This window comes from Balaenoptera musculus, chromosome 10 (assembly GCF_009873245.2).
Source record: "Balaenoptera musculus isolate JJ_BM4_2016_0621 chromosome 10, mBalMus1.pri.v3, whole genome shotgun sequence".
NCBI lineage: Eukaryota > Metazoa > Chordata > Mammalia > Artiodactyla > Balaenopteridae > Balaenoptera > Balaenoptera musculus.
Window position 1 is genome coordinate 65,097,574 of NC_045794.1, and position 20,031 is coordinate 65,117,604.

Consider the following 20,031-nt stretch of genomic DNA (forward strand, 5'->3'; position numbering starts at 1 on the left):
TCACTTAAACTCACTAATCCTTACTTTTTTAAGAGCAAAGGGTAATTATTTTTCCTGTTTATTTTTACAACGGATACTGTTTAAACCTGCTTAGTCAGTAAATATTCATTGATCAGGAGCTAAGGACCAAATACTGCTCACGTCAAAAAGTTATTTAGATATAAGGAAAATCACTGGTTAAATCCATTGAAAGTACTTAAATGGAGTTGATGCAACCAAAATGAAACTGGAAAAATTATTAACAGTAACTTAAAAATTATTGTTCAAATAGCTAGTGACATTCTAGAATTTTTAAATACTCACTTGTAACAGATAGGAACTTCCTGAATCTAATAAGCTTACAGCCTCATTTTGCATCGTGTTCTGTTGTGTAATTGCATCTTCTCGTTTCCGCTCTTTCTGCCCAGCTTCATCATCTTCATATTCATCTAAGCACTGAAAGAAAGAATAGTTTCCATTTTACTTCTATTAATATTAATAAAATGTTTTGATAGTACGTGAAGATACATTTGATAGCATTAAGAAATACTAAGCATTCAGAAACTTCACAATAAAAGTGTTCCTTTCAACAATTGGTACATTTAATTCCTATAAACTAAATTATCTGCTTAAAATCCAAACCTCCACATTCACACCCTTGTCAACATCTTTCTAGGCTCTAGGCTCTAACTACCAGTGACAAGGTTTGCTTAAAGATAGGGTTCACTCTTTCTTCATCATTCAATCTTCAAGTAAATGGACTACCTTAAAGCACTTTTTGGAAGGTAACAAAAGATACACCACACAGACATGGAATGTAGAGTCTAACGGGAAGGGGTGTGTGTCTGTGTGTACATGTGCAGATAACTTAATAATAAAGGCCACTGAAGGGGTGTGTGTGTGTGTGTGTGTGTGTGTGTGTGTGTGTGTGTGTGTGTGTGTGTGTGTGTGTGTGTGTGTGTGTGTGTGTGTACGTGCGCAGATAACTTAATGTTAAAGGCCATTTTCTACCTTAGTAGCCTATGAGTATCTTCACCTAGGGAGTAAGTCTTCTACAAACACTCTGTAGAAGAATTTACAATTTAAAAAATGCGCTTAATTTGGAATTGCAGATATAAAAAAAAAGAGAATTTCAGATGATGGGACGAGCATATGGAAAAGCTCACATGAAAGGGTGCTGTTTAAAAAACCGAATCACCACCTGTGTTATCTATCCAGACTTTTTACGTTAATAAAAAAAACAAAACCAACAACCCATAAACAGAAACTAAACTCTATCCATTACACCCACTGTGAAACAGGTCATCTGTTCCTTGTAACTGAACACATTCTTAACCAATACACTGCCTGTGTGTGTTCTGTAAGAGACAAAAAATAAATAATATCTCTGCCGGCAATTTGTAAACACAAAGACACTGACCAAAGCACAGAATAGCAGGAAAGACAATAGTATTTACAAATTGTGCAAAGAGAAAAAGAAAGGCTGAAGCCACTGTGCAAACCAAGAAGGATCACTGGAGCATCTGAAACAGGAGAACACAGAAAATAAGCAGCACATTCAAAGACACAAGGTCCATAGCGGTGGCGGGGGGCGGGGGTATGGAAGAAAGCATCTGTCTGAGATGGAGTCTTAAATCAGGATGATGTGGAGGGAAAGCTGGGGGGCAGAATGGAAGGGATGAATTAAAGAAACAAGTGGGCTGAGATTCCAGAGAATGTTTAGGGTCTCTCCTGTAATGCAACTAACTATGTGTACAGGTATCACCTGGCCCTCTTCTCACCCTCTGGGAACTGGGGCTTAGGTAACTGGTACAAGAGAAATGATAACACTGTGGCTACTGCTATTGCTGTGAGTAACAAACTGTTCTTGACCCCCAGGAGACTAGTGTCTTCTGCCAGGATCCATGAAACCATAGCAGGCTAACTCGTTAGCTTGTAAGCAGGGTAAGATCTCAGATCCTTCAAAGTCCTTGACAGAGGTGGGTATTGGAAAGGCATATGCTCTGATCACAAAGAAATACAGATAATAAAGAGCCTAAGAAGTCTGGACTTTTCATTACATAACACTGAAACATGTTATAGTGCTACAATTCCCTGGAATATAAGTAAAACATGATCGAAACTGATTTGGGGAAAAGAACCTGTATACAGCAATTCAGAGTTCTGATTAACAGGGACCAAAAGTGGAGAGACTAAACAACATAGTAGGCAATGGGATCCTATGAAAAATGATGTATCTGGGAATTCCCTGGCAGTCCAGTGGTTAGGACTCAGCACTTTTGCTGCCGGGGCCCGGGTGTGATCCCTGGTCGGGGAACTAAGATCCCTCAAGCCTCTCAGCATGGCCAAAAAAAAAAAAGATGTATCTTAGGTGGAAACAGAATCAATAAAAGGAATCTAGTAAAGGGTACCAAAGTTTAAGAAATTAGTCCTGATTAGAAAACGAATCTCTCTTAGGACTTTTAAAAAGACTTTCTCAAACCAATAGACAGTATCATGTTTTATGCCAAAATATCAACAAAATTTAAAAGCAAAGCCAGACTTAAGACACTGGTGTCCACTATCAACAGGGTTGTTAACATCACTCTGGAAGTACTATTTGGTAAAACTAGGGAAGAAGAATAAGAGATTTCAGCATCAGAAAGGCAAATTTTCATCATTTCAAATGATATAATTTTGTCAAAAATATTTTAGAATTACTACAGTTCCTTAAGATGGTTCTTCATTAAGCACACAGAAATAAATAGCTTCTCAGAGTAACATCAATAGCTAGTTAGATTATATAATTTTAATAGTAACCATAAAAATAAACTAAAAAAACTTTATGAAAAAACTATAAAATTTTACTGAGTGATATAAATTAAGATCTCTTCTTAAGAAAAAAACTAATACTGAAGGTGTCAATAATCTGTTAATCAATTCATAAGTTGAATTTATTTGGAAAGTAAGGGTGGATCATCTGGATGCATAATTACATAAGACATCCAGAAAAATTACTTTTTAAAGAGAGAGTTATGACAGAACACTCACTCTAACATTAAAATGTATAAAACCACAACACCGAAAACTATGTGATAAAGATACTAGAACAGAAAAGAGAATGGAGTACAGAAATTCTTCAATACATAGTACTGAGACAAGAGGTCAGCAAGACTATAAGCTCTAGAAAGAATAAAAAGTGGTCTCATCTAGCCTTCTACTCGGTGAATGCAATCATTCTCTGGTACCTGGGCTGTAAAAATCCCTGACCGTAGGATCAAATGTCAGTAGCATGAATTCTTAAATCACAGAGTAATATAGACTCACCAGCATTAAAAAAGAAAGCAGAAAAAATAAACTTCAGTAAATGTTTGATAAATGAGTTACCAAGATGAGACAAATAAGGGAGATGGACTGTTGCACCCCAAGTTAAAATTCTGAATGTTCTTTTTCTTGGCAACACTCTTACCCACTGACCTGGGAACCTATTCATCACACATACTATCTCTGTGGAGAGTGTGTACATCTTACTTTCCAGGAAGCTTTTAGAATAGGGATTACTTGATGAATCACAATTTCCCTCCAAAGTTCTTCTAGAAACCAGTATAGTTTTTTTTAGCAACAAGCATCTTACAAATTCCTTAAACTATCTTACTTAAGGGGGGATAAGTACACCTGGAGGAACAACTTGGTCAAAATGGTGAGAAATAAGAAAAGACTGAAAGCAAAAAGGAACTGAGTTAATGGACAAAGGTGGGTAAAGACATCTTCTATTTCTTGCAAAGATTAATAATTTTCTAAGCACAGAAGCTGGCTGGTATCCTTAAGGGAGAGAGAGAGAGTTGGTCTTTAAATAAGTACTAGCAAAAAGAAAACCAAAAAGAACCCTAAATATTTTTTAAAGATTCTTTCTATGAATTATAAGTTTTTTACCTGGGAGGGAAAAAGATGAGAAGAAAATAGCTACTGATTTTATAGTATAATTACAACAATAATGTGGGACTGAATCTCCTACCTCTCTTCTCAGCTCTCATTTATAGATAAATGTAAACATGTAAAAGTTATTCTCTCCTTTCACACAGATTAGAGAGGAAGTTGCATGGGAACTGAGTTAACAATTATTTGAAACAAACCAAAAAGTCTGATTTTATGAAATGATAATAATAAGCATCACTAATTCTCAGCAAGCTCTTTGCTCTTCCCAAAGGTACATTTAGAGTGTTAATATTTTAACAAATAAAACCTCAGAACAAAAAAGGAAATGTATGATTTTCATTGCTAATAACAAAGTATCAACACTGAAAAAAAAAGAAGCTACTTTGAATAATTTTTTATAACATGTAAGATTATTGCTCAGATCTGACAAAGTAACCAAATAAAAAGAAAACGGATTTTTTAAGTCCTATTAGTTAGGATTCAAGAAACTGTACTTCATAGGAGCACAACAGAAAAGTTCAAAAATAGATCTAAATAGACAAATTGTGTTTACAATAAAAGTAGAAACTCTTACTGGTGGGAAAGAATGGGCTTTTTTTTAAACACATGATTTGGGGACAACTGGATAACTATATATTTTTTAATGTGAAATTGGATTTATTCCACATACTAGGATAAATTCCAGTACATCATTAAAAATGAGCAAAAATTTGAACACTGCCGAGGAAAATATAGGGGTGACAAATAAATACATGAAAAAAAGGCTCAATATCAGTACTTATTAGGGAAATGCAAATGAAAACCACAATGGGCTATCACTACATACCTACTGGAATAATAAAATCAAATACCAACTAAAATTAAAGTGTTAAATGAGGATTTGAAACTGAATGTCTCCTATATTGCTGGTAGGAACTAACAGTGGCATAGTCATATAGGGAAAAGTGTGGCAGTTTCTTATAAATTTAAATACACACTTACCATATGACCCAGCAATTCTACTCCTAGTTAGTTACCAAGAGAAATGAAAACATATTCACTCAAAACTTACACAAAAACTTGAACAAAAAAAAAAATCAGTTTTCATAATAGCCAAAAACTGGAAATAGTCCAAATGTACATCAACTGGTGAACAGATAACCAAGAGTAGTACAGCCATGCAACAGAATATACTCAGTAACAAAAGAATTATGCTAAGACACCAGGAAATGAAGACTATATGCTGTGTGATTCAATTTCTGTAAAATTCTAGAGAAAGCAAAATCATAGTCACAGAAAGCAGATCAGTGGTTGTCAGAAGCTGCGCCTGAGGGGAGGGGGCTGACTAGAAAGGGGCAGAATGAATGATGGAAGTGTTCTATACCCTGATTCTCACGGTGGTTTGCCCAGTTGTGTATATTTGTCAAAATTCATCAAATCACACTCTTAAGACAGTAGCATATTATTATATGTAAAAGACACCTTAATAAATATGACTTAACAAAGAAAGAAATATCGTGGAGGTATTGAACAAATAAAATGAGTTAAAAAAAAAACTGAACCTAAGTCTGATTAAGACTCTAGATCCAACTACCAATTAAAGGAAATAGAGGGAATAGAACAGTATATTAGACAAGACCATGGAGATGCAATCATGAAAATCCAGACTGTGGGAATATAAAAGACCACAGAGCAAACATTCATCTGGGGCTACATAAGGTTTGTTGCTTTTTAAAAAAAAAAACAAAAACTTTAAAAACCATTCTCTGCTCTCCATCATATAGAAATAAGCCTCTGCTGATCCCTGTTGTAACTATAAAATACAAATGGCCAGTTCCTACAACTAATAAATTATAAGAAGGGGAGAGAGAGAGAAAAGGAGAAGAGAGCCACAAATTTGAAACTCAAAAGACATATGAACGAATACGAAAATATTGACCTCATTTGCATCCTTACTCAAAGAAACTATTTTTTAAATAATCATTTAAGAGACAGTTTGAAACACGATGAAATTTGAAATTAAGTCTAAGGAGTTTATGAGATTAAGGAACTATTTTTAACGTTTTTTAGGTTTGATAGCGATATTGTTCTTTTGTTTTCAAAAGATTCCTTATATTTTAGAGACATATGCTGAAATATTTAAGAATAAAATAATAAGTCATCTGAGATTTGCTTGAAAATAACATAGGGATAGAATGGGTAGTGTGTGGTGGTATAGGTAAGACAAAACCGGCCAGGAGTTGATCACTGTTGAAGCTGAAGGATGTGGACATGGGGGACTTCACTGCACCATTCTCCTGACTTTTATATTTGACCAAAATTCTCACAATAAAGTTCTAAAAGTAGCAATAAAATTTGACTGTGCACTGACTAAATAACTAGAACTAGGTAAGTATCTTTCCTATGAAGCATAACATTTCTGCCTCTAGAGAGCAAAATGGTGGAATATTATTTGAAAACTCTTTTCAAAGAAATGGAAACGTTTGCAATTTAATGTAGAGTGGGAAAAAATACTATGATGAATGATAAAAAGAAAAATACACATTATCTCTAGATTGATTTTCTTTTTTTAAATTTATAACTGTCTGTAAGTTATATTTTAGATTAAAAAAATATAAGGACTCAGATTTTGGAATCAGAGAGACCTAGATTCAAATCCCAGGTTGGTCACTTAAAATAGTAATAGCATCTACTAGTAACTGAATATTTTCTAGTGTGTAGAGCACTGTTAAGCTCTAATATCTAGTATTTCAAATACAGGTAATTTTCACAAAAACCTTAGGAGGTGGGTACTACTTTATATAAGAGGGATGTGAGGATTAGAATTAAGTAACAGGACACAAAGTTGTTGAGGGGTGCAGTCAGAACTCCAACCCAAGCAGTCTAACTACAAACCTCAACCTCAATTTTCCAACTACCAGTTGTAACCTATTCATCAGTCACGAAATCCATTTAGTGCTCTGCAACCCAGAGTTTATTTGAAGAGAAAGAAAAGGAACAGAACAGAAAATATCAGTGAGCACTTTCCTGTGAAACTTTGGTTTCACATTATCTCGTGAGGGTCTTGGATCACTTTGCAGAACACAGAATTACTGGAAGTTACAGGGAAAAAAAGAGTGGTTATGAGTTGACTATTGCTGTAGCTGGATGACAGTTATATAAGGGGGGTTCATTTACTCTGTATTCTGTGTATGTTAACATTTTTACTTTTTTTTTTTTTCCCATTTTTAAAGGGACTTTTAGGAATTCTACCAGGTCTCATTTCCATGTTTATTTCAGTCACTGACAGCAGACCAAACTTCCCCAGGTCTCACCCATTCACTTGTACAGACTCTCGTTTCCATACCACTCTGTACGTTTCCTAATCTGACCCAATCCCGTGTCCTTCCTCTCCCTTCCAAATCATTCCTCTGTGCCCTCTGGAATTCCTGCTGATTAACATTTTGCTTTCCTCAGCTGCAGGATGAAACCTAGTTGGCTCTGTGAAAAAGCCCTTTCCCCTGTAGCTCACTCAACTGGAAGCTTTTTGTTTTTGAAGTTCTTTCATACCTTTGGGCCTGGTGGTAGGATTAGTGTATTCTCTGACTACCTCTCTGGAGCAAGTATCTCCTTTGGCCACAATGCTCTAGGCCAATGATTCTTATTCAGTCAATACCACTCCCTACAAGGCATGGAATTTTGTGGTGGCATTTTTGGTCATATTGATGACTAAGAAATATTACTTGTTTATGGATCAGAACCATGAAATGGATATCTTGAATTTGAAAAATTAGTCCCTCTAAGATAGAACTGACCCACGTCCCATCCAAATGTAAAATGTAATACCAAAAAGTCATGCAGGTGAAAAATCTATTTATAATTATCTGAGCCTAAACACATTTTACGGGGCGGTGGTGTGGGGGAGCGGGGGGATGGGGAAATGGAGGTTCCAGGGTTTTAAAATACATACGGATTTTTCCAGGAAGACAACTACCCTTAAAATCCAGAGAACATGGTATTTCATTTGTTAGTAGTCTTATTTTTTTAAAGTTGCTCAACATTTTGGAAAAGGTCACTGACAGCAAAACTATTTGTGGTATTTGACTAATAAAGCACACTTTTATCAGTCCAAAAAAAGGTTTTTAATAAATCAACATTTAATAAGTTCATAGACTAAAATAACTAAAGAGGATCCATTTCATGGTAGCTTTTCCCTATTAATTTGAAAAAGCAGAACTCCACAAAATTCAGGAATCCAGAAAAAGCAACCAACATACCATTTGCCTACTTTAAACACAACTTGTATTAACATTTTTAAATGCTTCTAATATATGGAGAAGAGCATATTCCATAGAACTTTTTACTTAATAAGAATTCTTGGACAGTAAGTAAGCTCAACAGACAATCATTACTCACAACTATTATTTATCTGAAACTATGCACACACAACTAAAGAAAATACAATTTTAAAAAATATTTCAAATGCATTAAAAATTGTTAAAATTAATTTTTAATAAAATAAATGCTGAGGCCAAGTTTTGACACTTTCATAACTAGAATAAATTGTGTGGTATACTATCTAGTTCTTGGAAGATCTCAGCTAGAGATTGCTTCACATTCCTTTTTCTTTTTTCACATTTGTTCCCTTTCGTAAGTGAGAAGTCTTACAAATGAATTAAACAATTCATTCATCTCCAAACACTATTAACAATAGTTCATAAAATCCATTTAAAAATACTAGTCTCCTTAATTTTCAGAATCCCTCCCCAAAAGTGTAATATCATGTTCTTCTTCCCAAATGCCTCAGTCTCTGTAACCTATGAACATCTGATCTTAATATAAGGAATCCACAAAAATTCCTTAGGTGTTTCAGTTTTTCAGTAAATTTTTGCAAAGTATAATTACTTCTCTAGAAAACTCTAACACCAGGGAATAGCACAATATTTTCAACATATGAATCAGAATGAGGAACAGAATTACAATAGAACTAAACAGCCAAGTAAGTTTAATTGTATTTATGTACAATAAATCATATAAATGTGGCTCTAAAAGCATGCTGATTTCCCTTTGCATTTTAAGCAATCTTAGCAAGGCTTTTAGGGAAGAGAAAAAAAACTATACAGCTCCAGGAGAGGGGAAAAAAGTCTGTATTTGGGATCACACAGTTACAAACCATGAATGTGGATAAGTGCCTGTACTTTCCAAAATGGAAAGTTACTGTGTCCGTGAAAGGTATTAGGGGAGTTAAGCTAGATTCCACTCGTTTTCTTCAGAGAGACCATGCCATCCTATCAGTACTACTGCTGCTTTATCTGCCTCCCCCTCTGGTAATACCCCTTTTCATCCTCCATTAGTCCTTTATCTAGCATATACCACTCTGTCATCATTCAACCTCTGCCAAGCTATTCCTTACCTTCCCTCCCTGTTCCTAAGCCAAGAGGTTTCTTTTGAAATGGTTAAACAAAAGGAACTTTACAACATAACAAAAAGAATAGTAAGATCAAATTAATAAGCATCTTTATGTGAAAAGAACTGAGCAAAATAAACAAATGACTGCTCTCCTCTCATTAGATAGCTGAAAAAGCCACATATATAACACAATGCTTAAAAACTGCTACACACACACACACACACACACACACACACACACACACGGCCTTAAGCTAGAAAGTTTGGGAACTAAGTGGGATAAATTAAAATGTATGGGGCTTCCCTGGTGGCGCAGTGGTTAAGAATCCGCCTGCCAATGCAGGGGACATGGGTTCGAGGCCTGGTCCGGGAAGATCCCACATGCCGCGGAGCAACTAAGCCCGTGCACCACAACTACTGAAGCCTGCACTCTAGAGCCCGTGCTCCGCAACGAGAAGCCACCGCAATGAGAAGCCCGTGCACCACAACAAAGAGTAGCCCCCTCTCTCAGCAACTGTAGAAAACCCGCGTGCAGCAGCAAAGACCCAATGCAGCCAAAAATTAAATAAATGAATAAATAAATAAATAAATTTTTAGATGAAACAAAATGTATGAATTTTCCAGACTAATTATTAAACATCCTGATTAACTTTGTAAATTAGCAATGAACTTCATCTATCATACTGAATTAGGCTTTCTAACAACTTGCTAATATATTGATACTAATATAAGTACTTTGATTTCATGGATATAAAAGCTGAGTTTGCACGAAGGTTAGCATTTTAGACAAAAATGAAATCTTATCTGTAAAGAATCTGAAAATATAACATTCCAAAAAACAGGAAATGAAAACAGAATTTCATCCTTCCACAATTTTAAAGCACCTCCCCCACCTTAAATTCTACACCAATCCTATCAGATATGACTCAGCCATGGACAATCCAACCATACTACCTCGTGCTGGGATCCCATCAGATCTCAGGGCTAAGCAGTGTCAAGTTCTCTAAAGAGCAACAATATTCATAATGAGAGAGGCAGGCAGCATTCTCACTTTCAGCAATCTCAACAAATAATAATAACAATAATAACTTAGAAACTATAGTTGGGTACTTTTTATTTAAACAGAAAATGAGATTTTTCCTAATTACAAAATTAATGTACATTACAAGAAAACTTTTAAAATAGAGAAAAGAAGAAATTAAAAATCATCCTTTATCTTAAAATAAACAACTGTCATCACTTTGGTACAAATCATTCTAGTAGAACTTTTTCTTTTTTTTTAAATCCATATAATTGTAGGCATCTTGTTTTGAGATCTATTTATATGGCCTCTTCATTTTCAACAAAAATTTTAGTAGTTGCATAGTATGATATTAGATTTGTTTAATCAGATCTATGTTGTAGGACATATAAGCTAAATAGCCTTTCATATAAATTTGTGTGCCTATCTCTAATTTTTATGGGTCTACAAACATGCTGCCAAATTTTCCTCCAAGAAGGTTAATGTTGTCTTACCCTTATTATTATTGTTTTAACTCTCTCCGAACATATTAGGCAAATAATGGTTTCACTGAATCCTAGGTGAGCAGGATGAACTTGTGCTCTCTTTTTATTGGCTTTATGTATTTATGTATCTTCACTTTCTTCACTGATATCCTCTCAATTTTTATACTGGTTTATTCATTTCCTTAGTATTTCCAAAAGCTCTTCATATAATAAGATGGTAACCTTTATTGTCAATTTTTTTTTCTAGCTCACCTTTTAATTCTGTTTAAGTTTTCCTTCTGAGATTTTCTCCCCGTGGTTTTATGTTAAGAAAATGTTTTTCTTACTTTAAGATCTAATAAACAAGGACTTCCCTGGTGGCCCAGCGGTTAAGACTCTGCACTTCCATTGCAGGAGGCGCACGTTCGATCCCTGGTTGGGAAACTAAGATCCCACATGCTGCTCGGTGCAGCCAAAAAAAAAAGTCCATGAATTCCAAAGTTCATGAATTCCGGAATTCATGGATATTCCTATTTTTAAAAAATCTAATAAACACACATACTTTCTAACTTTTACCATCTCACTTTTTTAAACTTTTTAACTCATCTCATATTTAATTTCTTGTATAGGGAGTGAGTTTGGAATCTAATGATTTTTTTAGGGTAAGCCATTGTTCTAGCCCCAGAAATGGACTAACCCAGAACTGCAACACCGGCGGGAGGCTGTATGAGTAACAGCCCTGGGAGGAGCTCAGCACCCCCTCCAGGTTCACACCTAGGGGCTCTTAAGCAACCCCTATCTCCTCACCACTGATTCAAAATGCCATCTTTATATTTTTATATATGGCTATGTTTTAGCTTTCTATTCTGTTCCATTGATCTATTTACTTTAATGCCCAAATCATATTATTTTTATCATTAAAAGTTAATAGTATCTAGTAGTATCTAACAGTTTCCTTCATTATTATTCATTATTCAACTCTCTTGGCCATTCCCAGACGACAAATTCACCTGGTACAATGGAATAATTATTTCAATACGTTTGAATTAATATATAAATTATTTGGAGAAAACTACCGACAACATTAATTAGCTGTGTGATCTTGTAAAATGGGAACAGCAGTACCCACATAACAGGGTTGTGCAATAAGTTAGAACTAAGGAAATGAAAGTAGATACGGACTGTGGACGACATAGCAAACAGCAGTGGAATCTGAACGACTGAGTCAAAAGCAGTAAATAGCAGTAACAAGATGACTCCTAGTTTTCTAGTTCATGGTATCTATCATTCTTGCACGCAGATAATTTAAAGAGAGGAGAAACAATGAAGTGTTTGGTGTTGAGTATTTGAAATATTTGTGTGATATAAACAAATAATTCAAGGAAAAGAAGGACCAAGGTAGAGATCAAAGGCTAAACCTTTTCTAGTAAAACTCTCAAGATGGCTCTAAATGTAGGTAACTTAGGCGACACAGGCAAACAAAAATTGAGAGAGTTCTGACAGAGGGTTCTCGAACTTCTCTGAGAAGTAACTGTGCTTTTCTGCTGACAAACATGGGTAAAAGTTTAGGATAAGGTAGTGGGGTGTAGGTTGATTAAAAGTTTAGAATACATATTTGTAGGAAATATGAAACTGAGTGAAATAAAAGTATGCAAAGGATTTCCAGACAAGTGCTGAGGGTCCAGCTCAGAAGGAAAACCCTAAGACTTCAAAATGGCGCCAACCTCTAATATCAGCTGTTATTAATTTAAAGCTCATTACTGCTGTGAGTCCAACTCTAGTAGAGAAACTTCTTCATAAATATTTTCAGCAAGTCGTCTAATTATTTTTGGAATGAGTAAGGAGGAGGGTCTCCCCATATCCCTTAATTGTTCAAACAGGTAACTCAGAAGCAAGTCTTGACCAGCGGGATATTAATTGTGCAATTATACTTGAACATAAAAACTTTGTTAATATCATTTTCCATCAATATCTGACTTTCCCCCACTGGATTTCTTTTTTTAAGTTACCAAACTTAGTAAGAAAGACTCCAGAACCACACTGATTTTAGATTAAAATTCTTTCTACGGTTTTATATTATACTTTCTTTTATTATCTACAACCCAGGTCTCAACCTAATTATATTTGTTTTAATGCTTAGCAATCCCAAGTACTAGGCTTGGGTATTTACAACATAAAAATTCCTCAACATGAGTCACACAAACAATGCTAGGGAAACAAACTAGGCACTAGTGTAAGGAAAGAGACTATCTTCAGAAGGAACTACCAAAAGAGACAAATATGTAAAATATATTCTATCTTAGATGTCTCAATGATGGCTCTTAAATAAGCATAGTGCTGAGGTTGGAAAAATAAACATCACACTCCAAAGCTTAACAGCTCACAAATTATTGATTATACTCCTAGAGACGCAATGAGTAATCAAAGAAAACAACCCAAAATACCTAATTTAGCTTTCAACCATTATCAGATTTAAACAATCCAGTATTCACAGCCTTTCTTCAGCTACATCCAATGATGCAAATCTAATCCCATGATTGTTATTCTTCAACTTCCTAGATGTTTGGGCAATATATGTAACTGCTCTATGCTTCAGGGTTTTTTTTTAATCTGTAAAAGGGGGATGACAGCAATAATTATGTCCCATAAAATTTTAAGGATTAAAGGAAATCATGTATGCAAAAAGCTAAGAACAGTGATGCACACCGCAACTTAGTAAATGTTTTATTATCATCATCATAACTCCCATCAATGAACACTCAGATGTACACGTAAACACGCTAATAACAATAGCTAACTTTTACCGGACACTTACAACGTACTAGGCATTATTCTAATACTTTATTTGGATCATTTCATTTAATCCTCACAGGTAGGTACTAGTATAGATTCCTTTGGTCAATGCTGTTTCAACTGGAATCACTTTCTCCTTACTCCTCTGTGCTAATCCAACCACAAGTATCCAATTCTTCCACCGAGTAGGCACTTTGTATTTACTGAATATTTATTTATTGAATGAAACCTTGTCTGATTATTCCAAATGTAAAAAATCAGATTATAAATTCTCCATTTCTTAATTTTTAACTCATTCCAGTTCTTGATTACATACTATATAGCACTGGTCCCTTTTCTTTCTTTCTTTCTTTTTTTTCCTTCCTTCCTTCCTTTATGGCTGTGTTGGGTCTTTGTTGCTGCTCGCAGGCTTTCTCTAGTTGCAGCGAGCGGGGGCTATTCTTCGTTGCGGTGCACGGGCTTCTCCTTGCGGTGGCTTCTCTTCTTGTGGAGCACAGGCTCTAGGCACGTGGGCTCAGTAGTTGTGGCTCACAGGCTCTGGAGCACAGGCTCAGTAGTTGTGGTGCACAGGCTTAGTTGCTCCGTGGCATGTGGGATCTTCCTGGACCGGGGCTCCAACCCATGCCCCCTGCACTGGCAGGAGGATTCTTAACCAGGGAAGTCCCTGGTCCCTTCTTTTATGTTGCAAATTCTATCTACTTAATTAGGTTTCAAGGTTCCCAAAGGCAGAAACCTCATCCAGTATTATTTCTGGATCCTTCAGTTTCTTGTCAGTAACATCTACACAATGGGAACTTAATAAACATAAATGCAAATTCCCTAATATTTCCTGACTGTCCTATAAAATTTTAAGATAATTTTAACAGCATATTTATTCACTTTTATTCAAAAACATTCCTTCTGCTTAAAAAATACAGTTTGAAAAATCCTCATGTACACAGAAATAACTTCTGGTAACTACCTCCCATTTTATTCCAGTCAATATCATTATAGATTCTAACGAGAAATACAGGATTTTCAAGAACTCTCATACACAGCATGCTTTAAGAAACACCATATAAATGCAGTAAAGCCTCGTTTCTTCAGCGATAGACAAGCAAAACTTCCCTCTTACATAATGAATGTGGATCACTCTCAGCCTCAAACCCCTCCCCTCAAAGAATGAAAAGCAGTGATTAATAAATTCAGAGGACCTGAAACTAAGTCAAGTCTAAAAGGATTGCACGCAGAAGCCCTGAAACTTTTAAAATAAGTTATCTTACTAGTTTTTGTGGAAATGTTTATTTATAAAAACACTCAGAATTTCCTATAGTCAAACCACCTATTGAGATTTTAGGCAGCAGGGAGAGATAAGATTATAGAACAGAAGGCAATCTACCACACATTTCGATTTCCCCAATGTAATACGGTTTTTCTGAGAATTCAGAAATATTTGGATAAACACAATGACAGAATAATTTGTATACATACTTGAACAAAAAGAATGATAGCACCGAATCCTTTGAAAATGAGCAATTATCCTGGAATCTCTTTTATGCTTAGAGAAACAAAACCACCAAACAGCTTCTCTGTCTCCTTTCACCAATGGTCAGTAGTACTAAAAAGAAATAACTAAATAAGTAAAGGTTATAGGAAAAAGGATCCTAGAGAAGAATACGTGGAGACTCATAATTTTGCTAAGGTGTCCACATGCACAGCTAAAGTTCTGTAGAGGTCCTACGGACGACATACCTTTCTGGTCTATTGTCTGTAAACTTCATTTTCAGTCCTCTTTCCCCCTTAGGAACATTTGTCTAGCCCCTCTCAAGAAGCTTTACATTTCTGTTTAACTTTCCTTGTCCCCTATGCATATCCTCTCATCCCCCAGAGTCAATCTGAAAGTAATTTAATTTAAACTTATCATACAAATCATTCATACTAATATATACTTCCATTTTTAAGAACAGTTTCTCTCACAGAAAAATAAAAAGTTTTGTCTATATTAAAAAAAAATTAAAACTGATCTTGAATGTAAGCTAGCACTTAATACAGAGGCTGGCACACTACCAGTACCTGAATATTAAATAAATGAATGAACAACTTAACAAGTAAACTAATTAATCTACTTGAGCATAGCATGCTCCCCACCCAACAAGGGTCTTTCCTTAGCACTCCCTTAGTCTTACATCTTTCACTTCTCTCCCATCCCTTGGCCTGAGAATCAAGGACTCAGTTCTATTATATGCTGTACCTTCTCCCTTTATCCCAGGCTTCCAATCATAAAATGAGCCAAGTAAGCAATCTCCAACCTGTACGACCAAGAAATTCCAACTTCTCAAGCTGTTTAATACTTTGGGTACACACATTTTGGGTATGAAGAAGAGAAAGGAACTAGGAGAGAACTGATCGGCTGGGAGTACAGGAATGCAGCTTAAAGAAAATCAATCCTGGAATGGTTTGATGGATGGGACTCTTGAATGAGAGCTTATAAGTATATGTGTATGTGCATCTAAGAGTGAGGTTAGGGGAAATAACTAAATTGTACTGGCAGTGGCTAGATAAAGAAAGTAAAAAGAGAACTAAAAATGTAATCTCAATTTTGTCTAATTACCATATTAACACCCATCTTTAAATGATGGGTTCATTTTGCTTTAACTTTCATTAGATAACTAACTCTATTTGTGCCCTTAATTCTCAGGTTTACTGATTATACAAAGGTAGTTAACTGTTATTTTTTAAATGTTTTTAGAGAGAACACTACTGATGTTAATTCAAATATAATAACGACAAGAACACTAACAATTATACAGCACTTATGTGCCAGGCACTGTTCTAATTCTTTTCAGAGCAAAATTCTTTTAACCTACACAACAACCCTATGAGATAGGCACTATTATTATCCTTACTTTACAAATTTGGAAGCAGTTAAGCAACCTGCCTAAAGTCACACACCTAACAAGTGATGGAACTGTTATTTAAATTCAGAGAATCTGGCTGCAGAGTCTAGGCTCTTAACCACTAGGCTATATTTACTATTCTGGGGTGACTTAGCTTGTTCTCTACTTTCACTGTTAAAAAAAAAAAAAGGTCTCAAATACAGCAGATGTTTTATACAATGTTTATTAACAGGATTAAGAAAGTCTAATGATTTACCAAGGGAATCTGCATAACAACCCCTTTCCTGAGCATTTTAAGGAATCATAAACATTCATTTACCTCAGATGCTACAGGGCGAATCTTGGGTGGGGGGCAGATTATCAGAAAAATATATTTCATTGAATCTAAAGATGCCATTGACTGAAAACATACCACTATTTTATGCGCCACTGAGAAATAAAATTCTGCCAAACTATAATACACCATTAGTTTAAAACATACCCTTAAATAAAAAGTGAACAAAGTATAACAAAGTCAATGAACTACAGTCACTTATCAAGGACACTTTTAATACATGGTTGCATAAAAGATGAGACCATGTAAAAGACTATTAGCATTTCTTGAAATCTGCTGTATCATTCTGGGAATCCACATATTTGGAAGAACTTAAAAACCTGAGAACAACATATGATTAGAGTTTAAGTTGTGGTTGTACAGAACATCAGGACAACATGAGAAACTGGTTTACCAAACATATGCTCAGGTCAGGGCATATGTATTAGTTTGTTGGGGCTGCCATAATAAAACACCACAGACTGGGTAGCTTAAACAACAGAAATTTATTTTTTCACAGTTCTGGAGGATGGAAGTCCAAGATCAAGGTATCAGCAGGTTTGGTTTCTACTGAGGCCTCTCTCCTCGGTTTGCAGACAGCTGCATTCTCACTGTGTCCTCTCATGGCCTTTTCTCTGTGTGTTTTCAGCCCTGGTGTCTCTCTCTCTTCTTAGAAGGACACCAAACATATTGGATTAACACCTCACTCTAACAATCTCATTCAACCTTAATTATATCCTTAAAGGTCCTATCTCCAAATATAGTCATATTGGGGGTTAGAGCTTCAACATACAAATTTGTGAGGGGGGTACAAAATTCAGTCCATAACAACATATAATAGCTGATCTTAGTGGAACCCATTCCTGGAATACAAAACATCATATCTGTTATAGCAAGATACTATTGAGGTAATAGTACTCAACACAAGTCATTTCTCCATTAGGATCAACAACTCAAACAAACAAACAAACAGACTAGCTCTTCATTTGAGACTAAAATAAATTACTCTCTGGGATTTTAGAAAATTGTTTAAGCTCAATAAAGTGTCCTTATTTTTGGTTTCTGCTACATTCTTGTATTAGAATCAATTCACATTTTATATTACAAAGGAAAATCTTGCTTTCAGGCAATTTTTGCACACTATTCTCTATATTACTTAAGAATAAGAGCCACTATTTACCTTTGACTCACTAGCACCTTACAAAGTGCCTAGCATATAGTAGCGACTCAATAAATATCAGAGGGAGGAAGAGTAGAAGGAAAGAAGGAAGAAAGTAAGTTAGATAATTATCAATTTAGGGTACAGTACTCTAGACTCTTATCTGCTTTCAGTTTTGTACCCTCCGGATTCCGTGAACCAAAATGCTTAACATTCAGAAAAGGTATAAAGATAACAGCAAGTTTAAGGTCTAATACAGACTTCAGCTGATTCTTAGCTTCATGTCACAGTTCATAAAAGTAGAAAGCAAGCAAATCTGACGAACAGAATCAGTATGTCCAGCCCCCCCGAATGAGCATTTAAATGCTATTTGAAAGCAGAAACAGACACGGTTTAAAAGACCTTTCAGAGTTCATGGGCCTATGTAATTGCCAGGAAGTCTACTAGTTCAAAAGCTGGCTTCTGAAGTCAGCTGATTCTACAGTTTCAACAAGAAATTTTTACATTTTTATCTCCTCCCCCCCCCCAAAAAAAGGCCTTCATAAAACACAGCATTTACATATAATACCTACTCTAAACCCTAGATATTCAGAAACCATCCACTGAGTAGTCAACTCATTTAGTATTTATCATCTTTGTGGCTCCAAATCTACAAGGGAAAAGTGGAAGCATAGAGTAAGCTAGAGCTATATGAAAAGAAATATTCTTAAATATTCTGCTATTTTCAACTGTCAAGGAATATCAAAAGGAAAGCAATATTTAAATGCTTCACTGGGGTCTTAACCATATGAAAAATATTTCAATCGCACTGGACTGAATAACAGATAACATAAACAAAGGTGGACCATTTTTGGTCTACTATTTGATGTGTCCACGCTTCTCTATAAATTTAGACCATTGAGTATGAAAGCAAACGTTAAGATAATAACACTACTTTAATTTGACACATCTGAATTAATGAACATTAACAAACAATAGTTATTTATTATTTAGAAAGGAAAACATTCCTTCAGTACAAACGTGCTTATTATATGGTTTCTTTTCTTTATAGTTGAAATTTAACATATGTTTAAATTGCCAAAATCCCGTATCATTGAGTTTCAGTTTATTTTAAAAGGATCCAAAGTTCTTGATCTCATATGTCAGAAGAAATGAACAAGACTTTTATAATGAGAGAGAAAACAAAATGTCTATAGTAAACGATAAGTTCATTTTGTCTTAATTCTCACATTTACTGAAAAATGCTCTTGTGTAGCCTACTTTTCAAAGCCTTTTAAAGAATGATAATAATATCTCTTTCCCATTACATAATTCAGATCAAATTATATGCCTAACAATTACAAGCATAAAGTATTCATTTACATACCTTCCTTCAGTGTTCAGAATGTGTTTATTATTGACCAAATCACTTACATAAAAGATTTAAATAGGACACTAGGTAACAAAAATTCCATTTCTCCTTGCCTTAGTCGTTTCTTATTCCCTTTATCAAATAACTGGTATTTCAATAGTGCCCTTCTTCAGAAAGTTTAAAAAAACAACTTTTACCTACAACGATTCACGTTTTGTGAGCAAAGAGAGGAAGCTCTGTATTTTTGTTATTTTTGTCTGTAAATATATTTTCCCTTTAACAACCAGAAACCTAAGGTAAAGAAAATAGAACTTATGTGAAGTCTAAATTGAAACTAGGATTTCAAATTGAAACTCAGATTTCAAATAAATTTGAGTTTATACATTCTATCCCTAATAATTCTTAAATAAGGATGATGGTTCCCAAACAGTACACCAAGGTAGAGTGAATTCAGAGGCTCCTCCAACGGAAACAAATAATTTTTGATATCTGTGGAACACTGCATGAGCCACTACGCTCAAGGCAGTTGTTTCAAAATTAGATCCTACTGCATTCCTTTATACACACTCATTACTCGCAAGACTAAGTCTCTGCAACTAAATTTTAAAATTTTTAAAAAAAGAAAAGAAAAAAATAATGGCCAAAACAAAAAATAAATGTGGAATACAAAATGAGAGTAGAAGTTCCCATCTGGTTCCATTCCAAGTTTTATGAAGTTGCATAGTATAAACTGTACACATCCCATTAGAAAAAAATTTTAGCTACTTAAGAATAAAATTAAAATATTTCTTGG

At 35.0% G+C, this 20,031-nt stretch overlaps 1 protein-coding gene across 1 annotated transcript in view; it reads right to left on the bottom strand.

Annotated features, from left to right (window-relative positions):
• Positions 1 to 20,031, bottom strand: part of PAWR (pro-apoptotic WT1 regulator) — a 106,056-nt gene that overhangs the window by 34,284 nt on the left and 51,741 nt on the right. The window contains exon 4 of the mRNA XM_036865170.1: positions 304 to 435. Within this exon, the coding sequence (XP_036721065.1) occupies positions 304 to 435 (132 nt within the window). The remainder of the gene's footprint in view (positions 1 to 303; positions 436 to 20,031) is intronic.